The sequence below is a fragment of the Vulpes vulpes genome, unplaced genomic scaffold (assembly GCF_048418805.1).
Source record: "Vulpes vulpes isolate BD-2025 unplaced genomic scaffold, VulVul3 u000000714, whole genome shotgun sequence".
NCBI classification, from domain to species: Eukaryota; Metazoa; Chordata; class Mammalia; order Carnivora; family Canidae; genus Vulpes; species Vulpes vulpes.
The window spans coordinates 237,751-261,610 of NW_027325749.1; the positions used below are offsets into that span (position 1 = coordinate 237,751).

At 66.6% G+C, this 23,860-nt stretch overlaps 1 protein-coding gene across 1 annotated transcript; it reads right to left on the bottom strand.

Annotated features, from left to right (window-relative positions):
- Nucleotides 1–9,279: 9,279 nt before the first annotated feature.
- On the bottom strand, nt 9,280–13,635 carry LOC140596771 (uncharacterized). Its single transcript, XM_072745260.1, has 7 exons — nt 13,596–13,635; nt 12,701–12,821; nt 11,938–12,032; nt 11,652–11,717; nt 10,994–11,093; nt 10,571–10,723; nt 9,280–10,272 (listed from the first exon to the last, which is right to left on the bottom strand). The coding sequence occupies exons 2-7, from the start codon at nt 12,798–12,800 to the stop codon at nt 9,356–9,358; spliced, it is 1,431 nt and encodes a 476-aa protein (XP_072601361.1). The 5' UTR covers nt 12,801–12,821; nt 13,596–13,635; the 3' UTR covers nt 9,280–9,355.
- Nucleotides 13,636–23,860: the final 10,225 nt, after the last annotated feature.

A 23,860-nucleotide genomic window follows, 5' to 3' on the forward strand; every position in this document is an offset into this window, starting at 1 on the left:
GAGACGCCCGGGGATGTCCTGGGGGACGCGGTGCAGACAGCTGGCCCCAGCTCCCCCCCACGTCCTGCCCGGGGCCCAGGACGGGCTCTCACCTTGGCCTCGCGGGGGCTGGGGTCGGGCAGCTCCCTGTCCCTGGAAGGCAGGAGACGCAGAGCCCTGAGGCCCCGGCCCCACAGCCACACACACACACACACACACACACACACACACACACCCCGTCTGCACCCAGCGTCCTGGGGAGGGCAGGGCTCCCCCGGGGAGGGCAGGGGCTGCCAGCGGCCTGAGGGCGGGCGGGGGCGGCGTCTGGGGGGTCTGAGGAGGGTGTTTGCCGGTGGTGGGCTGGGCGGGGACCCCTCGGCGCCCCCAGGGGGTGACCTGCCCCCCTCCTCGATGGACCAGCCCGAGAGCTGTCAGCGTGGCCCGGGTGCCCCGTGACCGTCCCGCTGAGGTCCCCCCGCCTCCCCAGGGCCTGACTGCCCAGCGTCCAGCCGGCCTCCCCCTGCCCCCTGGCCGTCCCCCTGCTGTCCCCGGGCTCCCCTCTCTGCTGTCCCCTCTGCCACCCTGGCCCATTTCACCTCCCGTCCTGTCGGAGCCCCTGAGCACGACCACCCCTGAGCCATCCCAGCAGACACTGGGCCGTGAGCAGGGCCGAGGGGGCCCCACCTGGGGTCTCCAGCGTCCGTCAGGTTCTCGTGGGGCTGTTGACCCATCAGCCTCGTCCCCTGCGACCTAGGCCACTGGGCTGTCCCCTCCCTCCTTCCCGCCCAGGGCAGCCCCCTCCTCCTCTTGCCTCCTCCTGCCTGGTCGGGGCCTCCCTCTGCGGCCCCCCCCCCCCTCCCTGCGCTGGCCTGGTCCCCGGCATCCACCTGCAGCCCCGCAAAAGCCTTCGGGTGTGGGCGAGAGCACCCCTGCGGACTCGGCCCAGACCAGGCCGTCCCCCTACGGAGAGCACGCCCCGGCCCCAGAGCCCCTCACGGGCGGGATCCCCTGCTGAAGGGACTGGACACCCCACCCCACCACCACCCCCGGATGCAGCAGGCTGACACCTGGGCCTGCCCAAAGCAGGCGTGGGGGCCCCTCCTCTGAGTGTCCAGGGGCCTCCCCCGGGCCCAGCTCCCTTCCTGCCCACGTCCCGGGTCGGCCTCCGGGGTGTCTCAGCTGCAACCCAGCGCAGACATGGCCCTCAGAGGGCTCCAGGGGACCAGGTCCCGACCTGGGGGCGGGGGGGTCAGCCTCCAGAGAGGTGTTCCTGCAAAGGCCACCCGCCCTGGGATGGATGAGGGGTGTCCAGGGGACTCACTGCAGAAAGCCCTGGTGGTCGGCGACCTTGCACAGTGACAGGTCCTGCGGAGACCCTGCTTGGGGCGCCTGCAACAGAGGGGGCTCCGTGGTGGGGACCGATCAGAGCAGGGGAGTGGGGACAGAGACAGGAGGGAGCAGAAGGGCTCCTCCCTCCCCTGGATCCTGAGGGAGCGCCGACCCTCTGAGACTGGCCGGGCGCCAGAGTGGGCGCAGCCTGGCAGCCTCACCTGCTTCTGTCTATCAGTGACGATCCCCCCCTGGGCCTCACCCGGACCCGGCGACTGTGGTCCCCACCTGGGCCTCACTTGACCTGGTGACTCTGATCCCTACCTGGCCCTCACCCAGGCCTGGTGACTCTAGTCCCCAAGTGGGCTTCACCCAGGTGACTCTGGTCTCCACCTGAGCCTCATGTGGATCTGCGACTGTGGTCCCCACCTTGGCCTCACCTGAACCTGGTGACTCTGGTCCCCACCTGGGCTCACCTGGACCTGGTAGCTGTGGTCTTCATCTGGACCTGGTGACTCTGGTCCCCACCCGGGCCTCACCTGTACCTGGTGCCTGGGCTCCTCCGCTACCAATGACGAGGATCCAGGATGGACCCTTAGTTGCTACTGACACCGGGACCATCCCCAGGGTCTCACTTGTTCCTGGTGACTGTGGTCCTTGCCTGGGCTGACCTGGCTCATCCTTGGCTCTGATCCCCTCTTGAGCCTCACCTGCTCTTGCAGGTACGGTCCCCCCTGTCGTGGGTGTGTAGTGTCTATGGTCCCTTCTGGGCCTCACCTGATGGTACTGGGCCACGATATTGGCCCTTTGCAAGGCCAGCAGGGTCTCCGGGTCCTCCTGCATCGTGCTGCAATCCAAACACATCCAAGGATGACGGCGCGTGAGAACCTTCCGAGGACACATGCGTCCGGGTGCTCCCCGTGGGCGGGCGCCCCTCTGTCTGACCGGAGCCGGAGACAACCCCGTAGCCCCGAGGGGCACAGGCATCACACACGGGCCCTCGCTGCCTGTCTGTCCGTCGCCCACCGACAGTCCACCTTCCCAGCCACTGTCCCAGGGCACGCCGTCACGCTGGGGTCACAGAGCGCTCCCACCCCGGTATCAGGAGCACACGGGCGGGGGACCCAGGGGCTCCGGGGAACTGCCCACCTGATGCTCGGGGGTGACGTCTCCCAGCCCGGGGCCGGCGCAGAGATGGTGGTGGGTGGGCCGGCCAGCGAGTGTCCCTGCGGGCTTGGGGGGGGGGGGGCGGGAATGGAAGGTTTCTCCGAGATTCCACAAGCACACGACCAAGGGGAGAAAGCGACGGACTGGACTTCATCAAAATTAAAACCTGATGCCAGCAAGAGTGCGACCGAACTCCCCACCCTGAGGGCAGCGATGTGTGAATAGCCTGAGGGGGGCCCTGGGGGAGCACGAGGGACTCCACGTTCTTTGGAGCCTGAAGAGCAAGCCTGCTCACGGGCCAGGGGGACCCAGCGGGCGCAGGGCGGGATGGGGGGGTGACAGTCACCCCTGTCGGGGTCCATGCGTCTAGGACAGGCTGGAAAGGTCATGGCTTGGGTGCCTGCACAGCAGAGGGCTTACAGGGGAGCGGGGGTCCCGGGGGAGCTGCCTGAGTTCCGACTGCAGCCTCCTTCCCTGGACGGGGGCAGCAGGGTGGCCGCTCTCACCCCGTGGGGCTGTGGAAGGGCTGTGGGAGCTGCTCACGGTCATCGCATGGGGGTCGGGGTGTTGTGGACCCCAGCGCGGGAGGCCTGTGCCCCCACGCGGATCCACAGGCCCCACTGTGGCCCCCGCGGGGATCAGGGATCAGCTGCCACTCACCTGTGACCTGTCGCTGTGTGGGCGCCTCCTCTTTATGCACTGGGGTACTGGGGAGTGTGGGAGGGTGGGGGTACTGGGGAGAGTGGGAGGGTGGGGGTACTGGGGAGAGTGGGAGTAGCGGGGTACTGGGGAGAGTGGGAGGGTGGGGGTACTGGGGAGAGTGGGAGGGTGGGGGTACTGGGGAGAGTGGGAGTAGCGGGGTACTGGGGAGAGTGGGAGGGTGGGGGTACTGAGGAGAGACGAGTCCTGGGCTACTGGGGAGAGCAGGAGAGTCGGGTCGCTGCGAGCCAGATCCGGAGCACCGGTGCCTCCGAAGGTCTGCGGACGCAGAGTGGGCACCAGGCAGCGGTGGAACCCGGGGGCACCACAGTTCCGCCCAGAGCGGGGTCCCGCATCATCACTGTGGGCAGGCGGGGTCCAATCAGCACTCAGCCCTCACCCTGGTGGCCGAGGGTCCCGGGGGAGGGTCCTGTCCCCACGCCGGGCGGGAAGGCGATGCAGGCAGCCTCCCGCATCCTCAGTTCCCATCCTCGGGCCCTGCAGGCCTCCCGCCCTTCAAGGCAGACTGGGGGTCACAGATGCCCCCCTCCGCCCCCCAGGGTTCACAGCGTGGGGTTGCAGTTAGGAGCATTTGAGGGGCTCCTGGGTGGTTCCGTCCGTCGGTTCCACGTCGACTCTTGAGTTTGGCTCAAGCCAGGATCTCCAGGTTGTGGCGTGGAGCCTCGGGTGGGGCTCGGTCTCCGGTGGGTGAGGAGTCCGCTCCAGGTTCCCCCTGTCCCTCCGCCCCTGCCCCCCGCACCGTCTCCCAAGTACATCTTCTAAACATTAACATGAAGACACGTGAGCATCTGGATCCCCTCTGCAGAGGCGCCTTCGTGTGCGTCACGACCGTGTAAATGCCTTTCACGGACCCACCGGGATTCCCACCGGAAACCCCTTTTCCTTGGTATCTATTGAGGTGCCGTCGACACCCAAGGGGACAGTAGTTTCAGGGCTACAGCTGGCGACTTGACAATTCTGTGCCTCGCTCAGCTCTCCCCGCGAGAAGCGGCGTCACCGTCTGTCCCCGTACCGAGTTGTCCCCACGGTCCTGACTCTATTGCCAGGCCGTACTTTCTAAATTTCCGGGATTCCTTTATTTAGAACCACACGCTTGTAGCTTTCCCTATTTGTTCATCCACGTTGCCCACCTGCCCCCCGCGGCCCCTCTGATCACTCAGCACGATCCATCCCGTTAACCAGAGAAAGGACATGGGGCGGCCCGGGGCGGAGGGGGGCGGCGGGGCTCAGCGCTTCAGCGCCTGCCTTCCCTTCGGCCCAGGGCGTGATCCTGGAGTCCCGGGATCGAGTCCCACATCGGGCTCCCTGCACGGAGCCTTCTTCTCCCTCTGCCCGTGTCTCTGCCTCTCTCTCTCTCTCTCTCTCTCGTCTCTCGGTGTCTCTCAAGGATATATAAATAAAATCTTTAAAAAAACAACAAAAACAAAGAGAAAGGAGACGATCCCCTCAAGAGTCGCAGAAAACGCATTTGACAGAACAAAGCATGAAAAGCACAGGGGGTTTTAGGAAAGGTCTGTCAACAGAGGAGAGGCCGCGAAGGAAGGCCCGCAGCTGACGTCATCCCCGAGGGTGACGACCTGAAATCGTCTCCCCCGAGAGCAGGAACAAGCCACGGAGGTGCCCTCTCAGCGCTGGGAGTCCCACGTAGTCAACAGACGGGAAACAGCCGTGTGGGGGTCGCGTCCACGCCCACAGGGGCCCGGCCTCCTCAGGACCCGCGGGGAGGCTTCCGGGTCAGGGTCAGGGTCAGGGTCAGGGTCAGGGTCAGGGTCAGGGTTAGGGTTAGGGTTGGCATATTGTGCTTAGCATAATACTCTTTCTAGGCTTTAATACTTCTTTAAATGTTTCATAGAATTCACTCATGAAGCCATCTGGTCGTGGACTTCTGCGTTTTGGGAATTTTTTTCCTATTACTCAACAGCTTCGCTGAGAATTGGTCTATTCAAATTTTCTATTTCTCTATGTGTCAGTTTTGGTAGGTTATATATTTTCTAGGAATTTAGCCACACACAAAAGTAAAATCAAAAACTAGAAATTTCATTCTTTGGCTTGTGTCTATCCAGTTTTTCCAACACCATTTGTAGATTTTTTTCCCCACTGGATATTCTTTCCAGCTTTATCAAGGATTAAACGACGACATAGTTGTGGGTTCATTTCTGGGAGGTCTGCTCTGTGCTCTCGGTCTGTGTGTCCGTTGTCGTGCCAGGACCGTACTGTCTTCATCACAACAGTTTTGTGACATAACTGGAAATCTAGCGATGTGAAGCTTCCTACTTTGCTTTTCTTTTGCAAGGCTGCTTCGCCTGTCTGGGGTCTTTTGAGGTTCCATGCAAAGTTGAAGATCATTTATCTTAGCTCTGTGAGAAATGCTGGGGGCATTTTGATAGGGTTCATAGGAATGTCTGGGCTGCTCTCGGTTGTGAAGACACTTCGTACCCTTTCAGTCCACGAGTGTGGAGCGTCTCTTCCCGTTTCTTTGTGTCATCGATTTCTTTCCATCATCGTCTTCAGAGTAAGTTTTTATAGCTGTTTCCTTAGGTTTTTTCTTAAGTATAATATTATTTTTTGTTTCATTTTAAATTTATTTTTATTAATGTCTTAGTTTCTCTTTTTCTTACCTTCTTACTGAGGTATAGGAATGCAACAGAATTCTGTGCATTAATTATGTATCCTGTGACTTTACTGAATTCATTTACCGGTTCTAACAATTTTTTGTTTGTTCATTTTTGTAGTTTTCTATATATAGTGTCATGGTGTCCATTTCTTGTAGGTTGTCCTATTGGCATATAGTTTCTGATGTGCCATCAAGCCCTCTTGTCTCCACCGTTTCTGTCTGTCAGAACCCTGCGTTCACCCTGCCTGTGTCCGAGTTTTGTTTTGTTTTGTTTTTTTTCTTTTTATCTCGGACGAGTGACTGAGTTTCAAACCTCCAAGTTTTAGGGGCTGCCCTGGGGGAGACCCGTGCTCCTCCCGCCCGGGAGGGTCTCCTCCCACTTCTGGCCTTTGCTGGCCCGGCCCAGGGACGCGGCCCCGTGACCGCACAGGGGTTTGCAGTTTGTGGCCACACAGGGCAGACAGCTGGCCCTAGTCCCGCGGCCCTCGGCCGGGGTCCCCGCTCCTGGGCCTGGGAACCGTTGGCGCCACCGTCCTTGGGACCCCGGGGACCCTGAGCCCACCCTGTCGCTCCAGGGGCCGCCCCCCACTTCGCCTCCCGAGCACCGTCGAGGCCGGCGTGTCCCCCCCTCTAGCAGACTTCTGGAAGTTCTGACTTTGTGCTCTGCTGCTTCTAATAGTGTGCGTAGACCCGTCAGCTGGCTCCCTGCCCCTGTGGGATCCGGGGCTGTGTCTCCCCCAGACCGACTGACTGATTTTCTTTTTAAGATTTTATTTTTCTGTCATCTCTACACCCACATGGGGCTTGAACTCTCCGCCCCAAGAACAAGAGTCGCGTGTTCTTACCAACCACCCCAACCACCCCGAGAGCGGCCAGGCTCCCTTTGATTGATTGACAGGGAGTAACTGAAGCCGACGTGCTGCCTGTGTCGTGTCAGGGCAGAAACTGAGCCCCGGCGTCGAGGTGCGGTGGAGTCATTGGGACCTTGGTCGATGTTAAAGAAAGCGGAGCCTCCCCGGGAGCCCCGGGAGCCCAGGGAGCGGGGCCCACACACGTGACAAGTTGGCCGTTTCCTTGGCCAGGAGTCATTGGGCTGGCTGCCGATTTATTTGAGTTGCTATTCGACGGCGAAGGTCGTTCTAGGATGGGGACACAGCGAGAACGTTCCGGGTTCTTGCGGGTTCGGAGGTAGCTAAAGCTCCCCCGTCGTGGACTCGATGTCCCAGCTGGGTGCAGAGATAGGCGAGCCAGCAAAGAGATGAGAAACATGGCCCTGGGGCGCCTGGCCGGCCTGGTCGGGGGACCTTGATGTCAGGACTGTGAGCTGGAACTCCGTGTTGGGTGTAGAGAGGACATAAACGTAAAACCTTTAACAAATAATAAATGGATGAACTAAGACAGCGTGACGTGGAAGGGGAGTGCTCGCTTCAGGACAAACCTCAGAGCGGACCATGTCTAGCCTGCGACCTGTTCTTGATGGCCCCGCTCGCTCTCCCGGGCCCAGATGACGGGGTCCCCCACGAGGGACGGTCCCGCCCGAGTGGGAGTGGGCCTCCTTCCCCGTAAGGCCCGTGCCTCCCCTCGTTCTGCAGGACAGAAGAGCCGGGAAGGCACGAGCTCGGGGGGATCAGCATAAACCTCGGCGATGGTCCTTCCCGATCCCGGGAGCCAGAGCTCGGCCTCCTTTTGGGACCCGACGTCCTAAAGAAGCCCGTGTGGTCAGTGGCTCGGATGCAGGGCGGAGGCCGACGGAGAATCAGGAAGAGCAAAATGGGGCGGGGGGGAACCAGAAGCTGAAGGAGAGGGGGACAGCTGTCAGCATCGGGAGCCTTCGCGGGGACCCGGCGTCCTTTCCCAGGAGGGGCCCCCCTCTGTAGGGTGCTTCCCACCGCCCCGCGCTCCCCGTGGGCACCCGCAGGCGCATCCCCGGGCCTCCAGCGCCTCTGCAGCCGTGGTCTGGAGCGTCCTCCGTGTGTCCTACCGGGGACCCCAGCGTCCCGTCTGTAACCGTCCGGCTGCTGTCTGACAACAGTCGGGGGATTCCGACGTTTGTTGGGTTTGGGGTGTGTGCCTGTCTGTCGCCGTGCCGCGATCTGATCCTCGGGCCGCGTCGTCCTGACGCCGAAACGGTTGAAACACCATCATTTCCGGTGCTGGCGCTGGGCGGCTAGCTGGGTTCTCCCGGCCGACCCGGGCCCCCTCGTGCCGTCCCGTGCCGTCCCGTCCCGTGCCGTCCCGTCCCGCCGGGGGGTCGGCTGAGCTGGAAGGTCCGGCTCGGCCACATTCCCGTGGGTGGCAGCGGGTCCCCGCCGAGCGCCGGCCGCTTCTCTTCTCCCCGATGCCTCTCCAGCGGGGAGCCAGACCTCGGGGCCGCCCTGGGGGGAGCTCCTGAGGGGCCGGCTGCCCGTGGGGGGAGCCCTGGGGCTGCCTGTGTGTGTGTGTGTGTGGGAGTCGGGGTGGGGACGGGGCCGGGGTCCCTCGGTCCCCTGCGCTGCCTGCCCCCAGGCCGAGCCCCGCGCTCACCCAGCCCCTACTCTCCAGGGCGTGCAGGGTGCCCTCCACACTCTGGTGCGAGGGATCCAGCAGCACCGGGTGTGCACGCTGAGCCCGCCCGGTGAGGGTGGCCCAGGTGTGAGAGCTGCAAGGGCCTGCTGTCCTGACGTCCGCTCCGGGGCCACGCTGACCGCCCCGCAGGCCCTCTGTGCCCCAGGCGCACAGGCCCGGGGCGGGGAGGGGAGGAAGCGCCCCGGAGCCCGGGCAGCCCAGGCCCCCTGGACAGAGGGGGCACAGACCTCCCAGGGCGCTTAGCACAGACCCTGGTGACCTGAGGCTCCCCGGCTGTCACTCTGTCCCAGGCCCGTCCTGGCCGCGGGCGCAGGCTGAGTCGCAGTAGAGTCTGCGGGGTCCTGACCCTGGCGTCTGGCCGCCCCGGGAAGGCACGTGGGGACGTCAGCCGTGTGTGCCTGGCGGCGCCCCCGCAGGGGCTGGTCGGGGCCTGGGCGGCGCCCCCTCCTCCTCTCTGGGGGTGTCTCCGCACCCCGTGCACAGAGCTCCGGGAGACGCAGAAACGAGCCGGCCGTGCCCTCTCACACAACAACACTTTATTGAACTTGCAACAGCAAACAGGGGCTCAGAGCCGAGGGTGCGCGCCTTCCCCTGGGAGACCTTCCTGTCCTTAGAGGAAAGCGGGAATCCCACAGGGGTGCGGGTGCTGGAGTCCCCCGCCTGGGAGCCTGTGCGGACTCGACTCCGGGTGGGGGCGCGTGTCCTGAGGTCGGGGCGGTGAGAGGCGGTTCTGGGGGCGGCAGGGCTGACGTGGACCTGCGGCCCATGGGCTCCTGCGCTGGGTCCCCGCAGGGCAGCTGGACCCCGGCCTCGGGCCCCCTGGGGCCGGGTGACTGACTGCTGGAGCCCCAGCGCGTGGAGGAGCCTGCCTCCTGGTGTGGGTGTGGGTGGGGGTGGGGGTGGGGGTGGGGGTGTGGGTGGGGCCCACGGGCCTGCCCCCGCTGCCCTGCCCTGGGGTGTCCCGGGATCCCCAGGGCTGCCCTAGGTCAGCGACCTGGATCTGTGGGGCACGCCCAGGGCCCAGGAGGCCCCATCCTGCTGTGAGAGGGCTCGTTCGGCCCGGGGCCAGAACGCAGGCCTGGCCAGGGCCCCGGGGCGCTGGATCCCATTAGCGCTGGGCCTGGGGCAGGCGCTCGAGTCGCCCCTGCCCCCACAGAGCCCGGGGCCAGGCCAGCCCAGGTCCCTCTGGGTCAGGGGCTGGTGTCCCGTGCGGGCGGTGCCGCCCTCCGGGAGGCACAGCGAGACGAGGCAGGGCACGGTGACGGCGGGCCGGAGCCTCCGGGCCCCCGCCCTCACCGCCACGCTCTGCCCCCGAGGCCCGCGAGCATCGAGCTGCCCCGTGGACGCGGGGGGCAGAGGGTCCCGGGCCTGTGCGGGGCCTCGGGGCAGCGGGCTCAGCGCCGCCCTGGCTCTGCCCTGGCTGTGCCCGTCACTGCCCAGCGAGGGGCACGAGCTGCAGTGGCCGCGGGGCAGGAAGGGTGTCCTGGGCCCGACAGCGTCATCCCTAGGGGGCTGGGGGGACCGCGTGATGGGAGTCCCGGGGGTGCTCCAGGGCCCGGTCCGTCGCGGGGCCTCTGGGGTGGCCCAGGCAGGTGCCAAATGGAAGGAGACCCCGTTTTCTGTCTTGAAGCCCGCCGTGTCCCGGGGCCGCCTGCCTGCACCGCCTTGTTGCCCCGGGAGGGTGGGGAGGGAGTTCCACCGCCGGGGCTGGGGGGCAAGTTGGACGATGGCCTGGCCGGGAGGGGGTCCGGGCGGCTCAGGCCGGGCGGCTGGGCCCGGGGAGGCCGGCTCCTCCACCCTGGGCGGTGGCTCAGAGGCCGGAGAAGGGAGGAGAGGCCCGGGCGCCGGGGACACTGGCTCCAGGCCCAGGGGCCTCGTGGGGAACTCCTCAGGTCCCGCTGGAAAGAGGCCGACGGGGTCAGCGTCTCCAGCAGGCTGTGTGTCCCCCGCTGGGGGCCCCGGGGGTCCTCACGGCTCCCGCGTGACCCCCCCCCCCGGCCTGACCCTGTGCTCAGCCCCCCACACTGCTGCCCGGGCCCTGCAGTGGGTACCCGCCCGCCCAGCCCTGGCCTGGGGTCCCCGAGGCTGGAGCAGAAGAGGAGAGCCCCAGAGATGAGGACGGGGGCCCCGGGGGCTCTGTCCCCTGTGGGCGGCCCCAGCAGGCCGAGTCGGGAGGGGCCGGGGCCCTGAGCCCACCTGGCGGGGGCAGGTCGCACCGCATCCTGCGGAGCTGGGTCATGGAGGCCCGAAGGTGTCTCAGCACGGCCTCGTCCTCCAGGGCCCAGGGCTGGGCCAGAGAGTCCTGGAGGAACTCCCGGAGCCCTTCCAGGGGCAGCTTCAGGAGGCGCTCTGGGCGGTGGGCGAGAGTCAGACCCAGAGGGCCCCGCCCTGGGGCCCCCGGGGCCCCCAGGCCAGCGGCTGGGGTCCCGCTGTGCCCAGGAGCGCCGCGGGCAGTGCGCTGGCCGCGGTGGCCCCTGCCCGCTGCTCCACTCGGGGAGCCCCGCTGCACCCGCCTGCCCCGCCGTCCCCCCGCCCCAGGTCTGGGTGCTGCTCAGAGCCCAGGGTCACCGCCCCTGCCCCCCGCCCCCGGCACACCTGGGCTCCCGGGGGCTCACTTACTCCTGTGCACCTTGAGGATGGTATAGGCCATGGCCGTGAGCACCCTCTCCCCATCCAACACGTAGGCATCCCACAGCTTCAGGGTGAGCGAGAAGGGGGTCTAGGGGGACGGCGGGGTGGGAGGAGCGGCCTGAGCAGGGCCCCTGGGGGGCTCGGCTGGGGCTAGGCTAGGCCTGCCATCTGGCCCCCGGCTGCCTGCGACGAGGCCCCGCAGCGCCCCCCCCCGCCCCCCGCCCCCCGCCCCCCGCCTCCCCGTCCGTGCCCTCCTCCCAGGGAGATCAGGGACTCCCGGCCGCTCCGGGTTCCGACCCCGGCCAGCACCTCCCGCACCCCTGGGGGCACAGACTCTGCCCGCACTTGACGACAGACACCACGCCTCGAGAGGACCCCAGGCTGGCCGCCCGATGGGCCGAGGGCCCGTCCACACCCCGGGCTGACCCGGCCTCCCCCGGGGGAGCTGAGGCAGAGACGGGCCGCCCCCCGGGACCTCGTCCAGGGACCCTCTGGGCTTCTCCAGGACGGGCTGGGCTGCGAGCCTCAGCCTCAGCCTCAGGACCCCGGGGTCGGGCCTGGCTCGTCTGGAGGGTGGGGCTGAGCTGGGCCCTCCCCGGGGGCAGGGGGCAGGTCCGGGAGCGGGGGTCCCGGGGGCGGGCCTCACCCGGCCGAGGAAGCACTGGAGAAACCATTTGGGGCTGTAGATGCCGGTGGACATCTGCTCCTCGTCCTGGCGGGAGGGCAGGGGGTGCTCAGGCCCCACGCCGCGGCCCCTGGAGCCGGGTGGACGCGCTCCCCACGGCCCAGCCCAGCCCCGAGGGCGCCCCCGGGCCCCAGGGGGAGGAACGTGACCCCAACTCTGGGCAGCTCGGAGGGAGGGCCATGCCCCCCACCCCCTGCCCCGGGCTCCGGGGACGGAGCCTCAGGAGCTCCCACTCGCCCCCACTCGCCATGTGCTTCCTCAGGTCCGGGAGAGCTCTTTGGAGGACCCGCTCGTGATGTCTCTGGAACCTGAGGAGCTTCGGGAAGCCCGGGACGAAGAAGCCTGAGAAGGCCCCAGGCCCCCACGGTCAGGGCCTCCTCCTGCACCAGGCGGGGTGGGGGGTGTCGGGGCAGGGGCCTCCCCGCCACGCCCTGACCCCCGTGCGCCCACCGCCCTCGGAGCCCTGGCTGGATCCGCTCTTCCCAGAGGGCAGGGCCTGCCTCCCAGGCCGGGGGCGCGGGGCCCGGGGACCCTCGTCCTCACAGAGACCCCGCGGGGCGTGGGCTGGGGGCTGAGGACCGGGCCCGGCTGACCCAGCACCCTCTCTCCTGCGGGGGCCGCCGCGGGGACAGGCGGGTCCCCAGCCCCGAGGGGCAGCGGGTGCAGGCCACGGGGAGGGTGATGGGCGTGCACGGCCCTCTGCTGTGGGGCTTGGGAGTGAGGCTGGGGGCCCCCGGGAGGGGGAGACGCTGCCCCCTGGGCCCCGTGTGGCCGTGGGCTGGCAGGGGGGCCTGGGGGACAAGCCGGCAGCCCGGCGGGAGGCTGGGGGAGCAACGGGAGTGCGTGCCTGGCCTGCAGACGGTGGGGCGGGTGGCCGTGGCTCCGGGACCCCGAGGCCACCGGGGAGGCGGGGCCCTTGCCCGTGGGGGGGCGAGCTGGGGGGTCCCCGCCTGCCCCCCGGTGCAGCAGCCTGCAGGGAGGCCCTCCTGAGCTCCCCGGCGGGCCCCTACCGTGCATGGAGTGCCGGTCGCCCACCATCAGCTGGGCCAGCGCCCAGAAGGCGTCCTCCTCGGGCAGGAACATGAGGAGGACGGCCGCGATCTCGCTCATGCCCTGGCAGTAGCCCACCTCCTGCAAGAGCCAGAGCCCCACGGAGGGCGTGCGCCCCGAGGCCCCCTCTGAGCCCTCCCCGCGGGCGTCAGGCTCCCCCGGCTCCCTCCCAGCCCGGGCTCCCGGAGGGGGCTCCCAGAGGGCGGGGGAGCAGGTGAGGGCCACCCGGACCAGCTGGGGCGCGAGCACCCCGGGCCCCGCTACCGAGCCCTGCGGCCGCCGTGCCAGGACCCCCGTCCTCAGGCCAGCAGGAGGGGCCTCCGTGAGCTGTGCCAGGCTGTAGGGGACCCGCCAGGTCTGGAGACCCCCCAGAGGGCAGGTCGGCGGGGGGGTGGGGGGGCCTGACTGTGGCCCCTGGCAGGTCCCACGAGGGGAGCTGGGCCAGGACACCCCGCGGGGCCCGGGGAGCGTGTGAGCTGGGGTCCTCGGGGACCCTTCTGGAATGCGCCGTGGAAGGGGGCGGCCTCCTGGGCGCCTCGGCCTCGTTCCCTTCGGGGGAGTGGGAGCCTTCCCCGCCCGGGCTCTCGTCGGTAGTGCCGTCTGTCAGGGTCCAGACCCGAGCTCTAGGACGGCCGCGGTGCACGCGGGGGCCCCGGGCAGCCCCGGCCCTCGGGCACGCAGGCCCTGCCTCCCCTGGGAGGTCTGCACCCCGCCCCCTGCCCGTCCCGGAGGAGAGAGACCCTCCCCGGCATCTCGGGGGCCGTGGAGCCGGGGCCATCACTGTGAGTCCCGCTGGTCACCACCACTCAGGACAAGGCCGCCCGCGGGGCAGGAGGCGGGGGCAGGGACACTCACCGTGTCGTACAGCGAGTAGGCTGCCAGTACGCAGAACAGGGCTCGCTGCCTAGGAGGGGGGACAGTGGGGGGCTCTGCTCAGTCAGCCCCCGCCCAGCGAGGCCGCCGAGGTGCCGACACCCGCCCCGCAGGCCCCGCGGCCCGCAGGGCCCCTCCGCGGGGGCCGATCTCCGGGGTCAGGTCTGCGCACGGGGACAGGCGGCGACCTCACACGTGCAGCGTGCCGGGGGTTCAGTGCACCCTGGGGTGTCCGACGCCTCCGAGCGGCTCCCGCCGTGGGGTGTGCAGCTCCGGGCTCCCCCAGCGCCGCCAGCGCCCCGGGCCTCCAGCCCTGGAGCGGCCCCCCCCCCCCCGCACGCCCCCATGGGAGCCAGCGCTCCCCCTGCCCCGGTCCCCGCAGCCCCTGACGCCTCTCCTCCGCTGCCCTGGCCTGGCCCGGCCCCGTGTCCCGGGAACACCACCAGCCCCACGTGACCCCTGCCCCGAGCCCACGCAGCCGGGGCATCCGTGGCCCTGAGCGCACCCCCAGGTCTTCCCAGGTGTCCCTGGGCTGGACTCTGTGGGGGGCACCCCGGGCCCGCCCATCCCAGAGCATCTCGGGGCTCCAGGTCTGAGCCGCCGTGAGGAGAGCAGGGAACGTCGTGCAGGTGTGACCCCGATACAGGCTGCGAACCCCTGGGGTCACTATGTGAGCACGGGGGGGTACGGGGTGCGGCCCCCTCAGCGCTGCCAGGAGCCGCCCGATGCCCCCCCGCACGGCGGCCTGAGTCTGCACCCCGGCTCCGCGGCCCCCGGGCCCGGGCTGCTGGAGGCCGGCTCCCCGCGGGCCGGGGGTCACAGGTCAGCCTGACCCGGCCGCGCTCTGAGGGCCGCGGGGGCCCCGGGGGGCAGCAGGTTCCCTGCAGGGAGGAGCACCGAGTTCTCGTGGGGAGACGGTCCGAGCGGCCCGCCCGGGAAGCCCAGCCACCCATGCCTGGCGTATCCCCAGCCCCGCCCCTGGCGCCCCTGCAGGTCACCCCTGGGGTCCCGGGCTCCCACACACCCCGCCCGCTGCACACACAGGTAGCTGCACCCTATGCTCCACCCACCTGCAAGCCCCTGTCGGGGGGCTCCCTGCCTTCCCCACCCCCCCGCGGCCCCTGGGGACTCTGCGGGACACCCGGGCTTCTGACGGGAGCAGGCCGTCCAGAGAACCCCAAGGTGGCCGGGGAGGCTGAGCATGTCCCACAGGGGGCAGCTGCACCGCGTCCTCGTGGGGGTGGGGTGGGGTGGGGGTGGGGGCGGGACCGATAGTGTAGGGGTGGGGGTCTGGGGTTGTGGGGGATGGTGTGGGGGGTGATGCAGGGGGATGGCGTGGGGGCGGTGGGTGAGGGGATGGGGTGGGGGGCTGCGGACACAGGGCACCCCCTTCTCTAAGGTGCACACGGAGACGTCTACAGATAAAGGCGACCCCAGTCTGGGGTTTGCTGTGACCCCTGCCCCTGCCCCTGGGGCCCCGTGTGCTCCGCGCAGGGCCTGCCTGGACCGGGGCGGCGTCTGGGGGGGGGGGGGGGGGGCGTCATGCCGTGTGTGCTCACCAAGTGCAAATTGTCTAAAACAAAATGCCCAGAATTCAGAAGTACATAAAGCACCGGAGGGTGGGTGTCACCCTGACCTGTCCGACCCTCGTCGGGTCCACGTGTCCCGGTCCAGCCGCGGCCATGCACCCTGGCCCCAGGTCCCCTTCGTGCCCCCCACGCCCCCACCCCGGCCCCCTGCTCTTCACGGGGCCGCCCCTCACCCCCTTGGGGTTCAGCTCAGACGGTGACCCCTGGAGGCCCCGTCCTGCGGCCTCCCCATCCCCGAGACCCTGGGGTTGGGGGCACGGGGGTCATCCCCAGCACCCTACCACGTGGCAGTGTGTTGTTTGCTGCCGTCGCTCCCCCCGGCCTCGGAGACCCCGTGTCCCCGGCACAGAAGCCCCCGGGCCTCTCCCAGGCCGGGCCCCCGACCCCCGAACCCCGCTGGCCCAGCAGCCTCACCCGACCCCGTAGCGGTCCCAGAACATGGTGTGACTGCGGAACGTGCGGTTGACGTCCAGGTCGATCTGCACGATGTCCCGGGAGGAGACCAGGGCCGCCTCCTTCATTGCCTGCGGGGAGACCCCGGGAGGAGGAGCCGGCGTCAGGGACACAGACCCCGACCTGTCAGCAGCTGCCGTCCTGGGCAGGGAGCCCCGGGGCCACCACAGGAGTGTGTCCTGCAGGAACCTCCACCCTTCCCCTGGGAGGCCGGGGACGGCGGGAGTGCCCACCGTGCCCGCGGGGCCTGCGTGAGGGCCTGTGCCCAGCTGTCGTGGGCGGGGAGGGGACTGAGGGTCAGCCCTGGACAGGGAGGGGACGTGGAGGATCAGCCCGGGTGGGGAGGGGACACGGGAGTTCAGCCCCGGGGGGGGAGGGGTCACGGAGGGTCAGCCCTGGGCAGGGAGGGGACCGAGGGTCCACGGGGAGTAGACGGGTCGGGTCCCACCTGGTATTTCCCGGCATTGCTGGCCTTAACCTGGTCGACGTTCAGCAATCGCAGCCACACCTGTCCCCGCACCTGGGGCGGGACCCCCTTGTACACCCGGCGTCGCAGCTGCGGGGAGGAAGGCAGTGCTGGTGAGAGGGGCCCAGGGCGGCCCCTTGGAGCCCAGGGAACACGAGGCATCTAGAAGGTTCCGGCGTCGGCTCCAGGGTGTCTGCAGAGAGGCTGGGTCTCCCTGGATCTGGGCCCCCGCCCCCCCCCCGTCCCCCGCGAGGAGCAGGGACCCTGGCCCCGACCTGACGCTCCCCCACCGCCGTCCCGGGGCCTGGGGAGGGAGGCCCGGGCTCCCAGCAGACTCTCCCCAGGCAGGGGGCTCCCCCGAGGACGGGGCAGGAGGACACTGAGGGCGGCCCCCCAGCCCCGTCGGGACGGAGAGCCCTCGGGGGCACCCAGCGCCCCACCTTCTCGCTGGGGAGGTAGTGGTCCCATCGCTTGAGCATTTTTATCCATTTGTCCGCGCGCCGGGTCTCCTGGCGGAGTTTCTGGGAGAGGACAGGCGGGGGCCGCAGGTGAGGCTCCCGCCGCGGGAGGTGGGCGCTCGGGCCGCGTCCAGTGCCCCGCGGGACCCGGAGGAGCCAGGAAGGCACAGGGCCCCCCGCGGACCGCGGCTCCGGGTCTCGGGTGCGTTCCCGGCGGCCCGTGCAGCGCTGGGACGGGGGACTGGGGAGACGCCCGGGGATGTCCTGGGGGACGCGGTGCAGACAGCTGGCCCCAGCTCCCCCCCACGTCCTGCCCGGGGCCCAGGACGGGCTCTCACCTTGGCCTCGCGGGGGCTGGGGTCGGGCAGCTCCCTGTCCCTGGAAGGCAGGAGACGCAGAGCCCTGAGGCCCCGGCCCCACAGCCACACACACACACACACACACACACACACACACACACCCCGTCTGCACCCAGCGTCCTGGGGAGGGCAGGGCTCCCCCGGGGAGGGCAGGGGCTGCCAGCGGCCTGAGGGCGGGCGGGGGCGGCGTCTGGGGGGTCTGAGGAGGGTGTTTGCCGGTGGTGGGCTGGGCGGGGACCCCTCGGCGCCCCCAGGGGGTGACCTGCCCCCCTCCTCGATGGACCAGCCCGAGAGCTGTCAGCGTGGCCCGGGTGCCCCGTGACCGTCCCGCTGAGGTCCCCCCGCCTCCCCAGGGCCTGACTGCCCAGCGTCCAGCCGGCCTCCCCCTGCCCCCTGGCCGTCCCCCTGCTGTCCCCGGGCTCCCCTCTCTGCTGTCCCCTCTGCCACCCTGGCCCATTTCACCTCCCGTCCTGTCGGAGCCCCTGAGCACGACCACCCCTGAGCCATCCCAGCAGACACTGGGCCGTGAGCAGGGCCGAGGGGGCCCCACCTGGGGTCTCCAGCGTCCGTCAGGTTCTCGTGGGGCTGTTGACCCATCAGCCTCGTCCCCTGCGACCTAGGCCACTGGGCTGTCCCCTCCCTCCTTCCCGCCCAGGGCAGCCCCCTCCTCCTCTTGCCTCCTCCTGCCTGGTCGGGGCCTCCCTCTGCGGCCCCCCCCCCCCTCCCTGCGCTGGCCTGGTCCCCGGCATCCACCTGCAGCCCCGCAAAAGCCTTCGGGTGTGGGCGAGAGCACCCCTGCGGACTCGGCCCAGACCAGGCCGTCCCCCTACGGAGAGCACGCCCCGGCCCCAGAGCCCCTCACGGGCGGGATCCCCTGCTGAAGGGACTGGACACCCCACCCCACCACCACCCCCGGATGCAGCAGGCTGACACCTGGGCCTGCCCAAAGCAGGCGTGGGGGCCCCTCCTCTGAGTGTCCAGGGGCCTCCCCCGGGCCCAGCTCCCTTCCTGCCCACGTCCCGGGTCGGCCTCCGGGGTGTCTCAGCTGCAACCCAGCGCAGACATGGCCCTCAGAGGGCTCCAGGGGACCAGGTCCCGACCTGGGGGCGGGGGGGTCAGCCTCCAGAGAGGTGTTCCTGCAAAGGCCACCCGCCCTGGGATGGATGAGGGGTGTCCAGGGGACTCACTGCAGAAAGCCCTGGTGGTCGGCGACCTTGCACAGTGACAGGTCCTGCGGAGACCCTGCTTGGGGCGCCTGCAACAGAGGGGGGCTCCGTGGTGGGGACCGATCAGAGCAGGGGAGTGGGGACAGAGACAGGAGGGAGCAGAAGGGCTCCTCCCTCCCCTGGATCCTGAGGGAGCGCCGACCCTCTGAGATTGGCCGGGCGCCAGAGTGGGCGCAGCCTGGCAGCCTCACCTGCTTCTGTCTATCAGTGACGATCCCCCCCTGGGCCTCACCCGGACCCGGCGACTGTGGTCCCCACCTGGGCCTCACTTGACCTGGTGACTCTGATCCCTACCTGGCCCTCACCCAGGCCTGGTGACTCTAGTCCCCAAGTGGGCTTCACCCAGGTGACTCTGGTCTCCACCTGAGCCTCATGTGGATCTGCGACTGTGGTCCCCACCTTGGCCTCACCTGAACCTGGTGACTCTGGTCCCCACCTGGGCTCACCTGGACCTGGTAGCTGTGGTCTTCATCTGGACCTGGTGACTCTGGTCCCCACCCGGGCCTCACCTGTACCTGGTGCCTGGGCTCCTCCGCTACCAATGACGAGGATCCAGGATGGACCCTTAGTTGCTACTGACACCGGGACCATCCCCAGGGTCTCACTTGTTCCTGGTGACTGTGGTCCTTGCCTGGGCTGACCTGGCTCATCCTTGGCTCTGATCCCCTCTTGAGCCTCACCTGCTCTTGCAGGTACGGTCCCCCCTGTCGTGGGTGTGTAGTGTCTATGGTCCCTTCTGGGCCTCACCTGATGGTACTGGGCCACGATATTGGCCCTTTGCAAGGCCAGCAGGGTCTCCGGGTCCTCCTGCATCGTGCTGCAATCCAAACACATCCAAGGATGACGGCGCGTGAGAACCTTCCGAGGACACATGCGTCCGGGTGCTCCCCGTGGGCGGGCGCCCCTCTGTCTGACCGGAGCCGGAGACAACCCCGTAGCCCCGAGGGGCACAGGCATCACACACGGGCCCTCGCTGCCTGTCTGTCCGTCGCCCACCGACAGTCCACCTTCCCAGCCACTGTCCCAGGGCACGCCGTCACGCTGGGGTCACAGAGCGCTCCCACCCCGGTATCAGGAGCACACGGGCGGGGGACCCAGGGGCTCCGGGGAACTGCCCACCTGATGCTCGGGGGTGACGTCTCCCAGCCCGGGGCCGGCGCAGAGATGGTGGTGGGTGGGCCGGCCAGCGAGTGTCCCTGCGGGCTTGGGGGGGGGGGGGCGGGAATGGAAGGTTTCTCCGAGATTCCACAAGCACACGACCAAGGGGAGAAAGCGACGGACTGGACTTCATCAAAATTAAAACCTGATGCCAGCAAGAGTGCGACCGAACTCCCCACCCTGAGGGCAGCGATGTGTGAATAGCCTGAGGGGGGCCCTGGGGGAGCACGAGGGACTCCACGTTCTTTGGAGCCTGAAGAGCAAGCCTGCTCACGGGCCAGGGGGACCCAGCGGGCGCAGGGCGGGATGGGGGGGTGACAGTCACCCCTGTCGGGGTCCATGCGTCTAGGACAGGCTGGAAAGGTCATGGCTTGGGTGCCTGCACAGCAGAGGGCTTACAGGGGAGCGGGGGTCCCGGGGGAGCTGCCTGAGTTCCGACTGCAGCCTCCTTCCCTGGACGGGGGCAGCAGGGTGGCCGCTCTCACCCCGTGGGGCTGTGGAAGGGCTGTGGGAGCTGCTCACGGTCATCGCATGGGGGTCGGGGTGTTGTGGACCCCAGCGCGGGAGGCCTGTGCCCCCACGCGGATCCACAGGCCCCACTGTGGCCCCCGCGGGGATCAGGGATCAGCTGCCACTCACCTGTGACCTGTCGCTGTGTGGGCGCCTCCTCTTTATGCACTGGGGTACTGGGGAGTGTGGGAGGGTGGGGGTACTGGGGAGAGTGGGAGTAGCGGGGTACTGGGGAGAGTGGGAGGGTGGGGGTACTGGGGAGAGTGGGAGGGTGGGGGTACTGGGGAGAGTGGGAGTAGCGGGGTACTGGGGAGAGTGGGAGGGTGGGGGTACTGAGGAGAGACGAGTCCTGGGCTACTGGGGAGAGCAGGAGAGTCGGGTCGCTGCGAGCCAGATCCGGAGCACCGGTGCCTCCGAAGGTCTGCGGACGCAGAGTGGGCACCAGGCAGCGGTGGAACCCGGGGGCACCACAGTTCCGCCCAGAGCGGGGTCCCGCATCATCACTGTGGGCAGGCGGGGTCCAATCAGCACTCAGCCCTCACCCTGGTGGCCGAGGGTCCCGGGGGAGGGTCCTGTCCCCACGCCGGGCGGGAAGGCGATGCAGGCAGCCTCCCGCATCCTCAGTTCCCATCCTCGGGCCCTGCAGGCCTCCCGCCCTTCAAGGCAGACTGGGGGTCACAGATGCCCCCCTCCGCCCCCCAGGGTTCACAGCGTGGGGTTGCAGTTAGGAGCATTTGAGGGGCTCCTGGGTGGTTCCGTCCGTCGGTTCCACGTCGACTCTTGAGTTTGGCTCAAGCCAGGATCTCCAGGTTGTGGCGTGGAGCCTCGGGTGGGGCTCGGTCTCCGGTGGGTGAGGAGTCCGCTCCAGGTTCCCCCTGTCCCTCCGCCCCTGCCCCCCGCACCGTCTCCCAAGTACATCTTCTAAACATTAACATGAAGACACGTGAGCATCTGGATCCCCTCTGCAGAGGCGCCTTCGTGTGCGTCACGACCGTGTAAATGCCTTTCACGGACCCACCGGGATTCCCACCGGAAACCCCTTTTCCTTGGTATCTATTGAGGTGCCGTCGACACCCAAGGGGACAGTAGTTTCAGGGCTACAGCTGGCGACTTGACAATTCTGTGCCTCGCTCAGCTCTCCCCGCGAGAAGCGGCGTCACCGTCTGTCCCCGTACCGAGTTGTCCCCACGGTCCTGACTCTATTGCCAGGCCGTACTTTCTAAATTTCCGGGATTCCTTTATTTAGAACCACACGCTTGTAGCTTTCCCTATTTGTTCATCCACGTTGCCCACCTGCCCCCCGCGGCCCCTCTGATCACTCAGCACGATCCATCCCGTTAACCAGAGAAAGGACATGGGGCGGCCCGGGGCGGAGGGGGGCGGCGGGGCTCAGCGCTTCAGCGCCTGCCTTCCCTTCGGCCCAGGGCGTGATCCTGGAGTCCCGGGATCGAGTCCCACATCGGGCTCCCTGCACGGAGCCTTCTTCTCCCTCTGCCCGTGTCTCTGCCTCTCTCTCTCTCTCTCTCTCGTCTCTCGGTGTCTCTCAAGGATATATAAATAAAATCTTTAAAAAAACAACAAAAACAAAGAGAAAGGAGACGATCCCCTCAAGAGTCGCAGAAAACGCATTTGACAGAACAAAGCATGAAAAGCACAGGGGGTTTTAGGAAAGGTCTGTCAACAGAGGAGAGGCCGCGAAGGAAGGCCCGCAGCTGACGTCATCCCCGAGGGTGACGACCTGAAATCGTCTCCCCCGAGAGCAGGAACAAGCCACGGAGGTGCCCTCTCAGCGCTGGGAGTCCCACGTAGTCAACAGACGGGAAACAGCCGTGTGGGGGTCGCGTCCACGCCCACAGGGGCCCGGCCTCCTCAGGACCCGCGGGGAGGCTTCCGGGTCAGGGTCAGGGTCAGGGTCAGGGTCAGGGTCAGGGTCAGGGTTAGGGTTAGGGTTGGCATATTGTGCTTAGCATAATACTCTTTCTAGGCTTTAATACTTCTTTAAATGTTTCATAGAATTCACTCATGAAGCCATCTGGTCGTGGACTTCTGCGTTTTGGGAATTTTTTTCCTATTACTCAACAGCTTCGCTGAGAATTGGTCTATTCAAATTTTCTATTTCTCTATGTGTCAGTTTTGGTAGGTTATATATTTTCTAGGAATTTAGCCACACACAAAAGTAAAATCAAAAACTAGAAATTTCATTCTTTGGCTTGTGTCTATCCAGTTTTTCCAACACCATTTGTAGATTTTTTTCCCCACTGGATATTCTTTCCAGCTTTATCAAGGATTAAACGACGACATAGTTGTGGGTTCATTTCTGGGAGGTCTGCTCTGTGCTCTCGGTCTGTGTGTCCGTTGTCGTGCCAGGACCGTACTGTCTTCATCACAACAGTTTTGTGACATAACTGGAAATCTAGCGATGTGAAGCTTCCTACTTTGCTTTTCTTTTGCAAGGCTGCTTCGCCTGTCTGGGGTCTTTTGAGGTTCCATGCAAAGTTGAAGATCATTTATCTTAGCTCTGTGAGAAATGCTGGGGGCATTTTGATAGGGTTCATAGGAATGTCTGGGCTGCTCTCGGTTGTGAAGACACTTCGTACCCTTTCAGTCCACGAGTGTGGAGCGTCTCTTCCCGTTTCTTTGTGTCATCGATTTCTTTCCATCATCGTCTTCAGAGTAAGTTTTTATAGCTGTTTCCTTAGGTTTTTTCTTAAGTATAATATTATTTTTTGTTTCATTTTAAATTTATTTTTATTAATGTCTTAGTTTCTCTTTTTCTTACCTTCTTACTGAGGTATAGGAATGCAACAGAATTCTGTGCATTAATTATGTATCCTGTGACTTTACTGAATTCATTTACCGGTTCTAACAATTTTTTGTTTGTTCATTTTTGTAGTTTTCTATATATAGTGTCATGGTGTCCATTTCTTGTAGGTTGTCCTATTGGCATATAGTTTCTGATGTGCCATCAAGCCCTCTTGTCTCCACCGTTTCTGTCTGTCAGAACCCTGCGTTCACCCTGCCTGTGTCCGAGTTTTGTTTTGTTTTGTTTTTTTTCTTTTTATCTCGGACGAGTGACTGAGTTTCAAACCTCCAAGTTTTAGGGGCTGCCCTGGGGGAGACCCGTGCTCCTCCCGCCCGGGAGGGTCTCCTCCCACTTCTGGCCTTTGCTGGCCCGGCCCAGGGACGCGGCCCCGTGACCGCACAGGGGTTTGCAGTTTGTGGCCACACAGGGCAGACAGCTGGCCCTAGTCCCGCGGCCCTCGGCCGGGGTCCCCGCTCCTGGGCCTGGGAACCGTTGGCGCCACCGTCCTTGGGACCCCGGGGACCCTGAGCCCACCCTGTCGCTCCAGGGGCCGCCCCCCACTTCGCCTCCCGAGCACCGTCGAGGCCGGCGTGTCCCCCCCTCTAGCAGACTTCTGGAAGTTCTGACTTTGTGCTCTGCTGCTTCTAATAGTGTGCGTAGACCCGTCAGCTGGCTCCCTGCCCCTGTGGGATCCGGGGCTGTGTCTCCCCCAGACCGACTGACTGATTTTCTTTTTAAGATTTTATTTTTCTGTCATCTCTACACCCACATGGGGCTTGAACTCTCCGCCCCAAGAACAAGAGTCGCGTGTTCTTACCAACCACCCCAACCACCCCGAGAGCGGCCAGGCTCCCTTTGATTGATTGACAGGGAGTAACTGAAGCCGACGTGCTGCCTGTGTCGTGTCAGGGCAGAAACTGAGCCCCGGCGTCGAGGTGCGGTGGAGTCATTGGGACCTTGGTCGATGTTAAAGAAAGCGGAGCCTCCCCGGGAGCCCCGGGAGCCCAGGGAGCGGGGCCCACACACGTGACAAGTTGGCCGTTTCCTTGGCCAGGAGTCATTGGGCTGGCTGCCGATTTATTTGAGTTGCTATTCGACGGCGAAGGTCGTTCTAGGATGGGGACACAGCGAGAACGTTCCGGGTTCTTGCGGGTTCGGAGGTAGCTAAAGCTCCCCCGTCGTGGACTCGATGTCCCAGCTGGGTGCAGAGATAGGCGAGCCAGCA

What these genes read in the sequence shown, in the direction of transcription:
- LOC140596771 (XM_072745260.1), bottom strand. Translation starts at nt 12,800, where the DNA reads ATGAGCGAGATCGCGGCCGTCCTCCTCATGTTCCTGCCCGAGGAGGAC. An exon ending in CGACCGGCACTCCATGCACG is followed by an intron (nt 12,033 to 12,700) that starts GTAGGGGCCCGC and finishes GGGCCTTCTCAG; the next exon opens with GCTTCTTCGTCCCGGGCTTC. An exon ending in GTGCGACCTGCCCCCGCCAG is followed by an intron (nt 10,273 to 10,570) that starts GTGGGCTCAGGG and finishes GCCTCTTTCCAG; the next exon opens with CGGGACCTGAGGAGTTCCCC.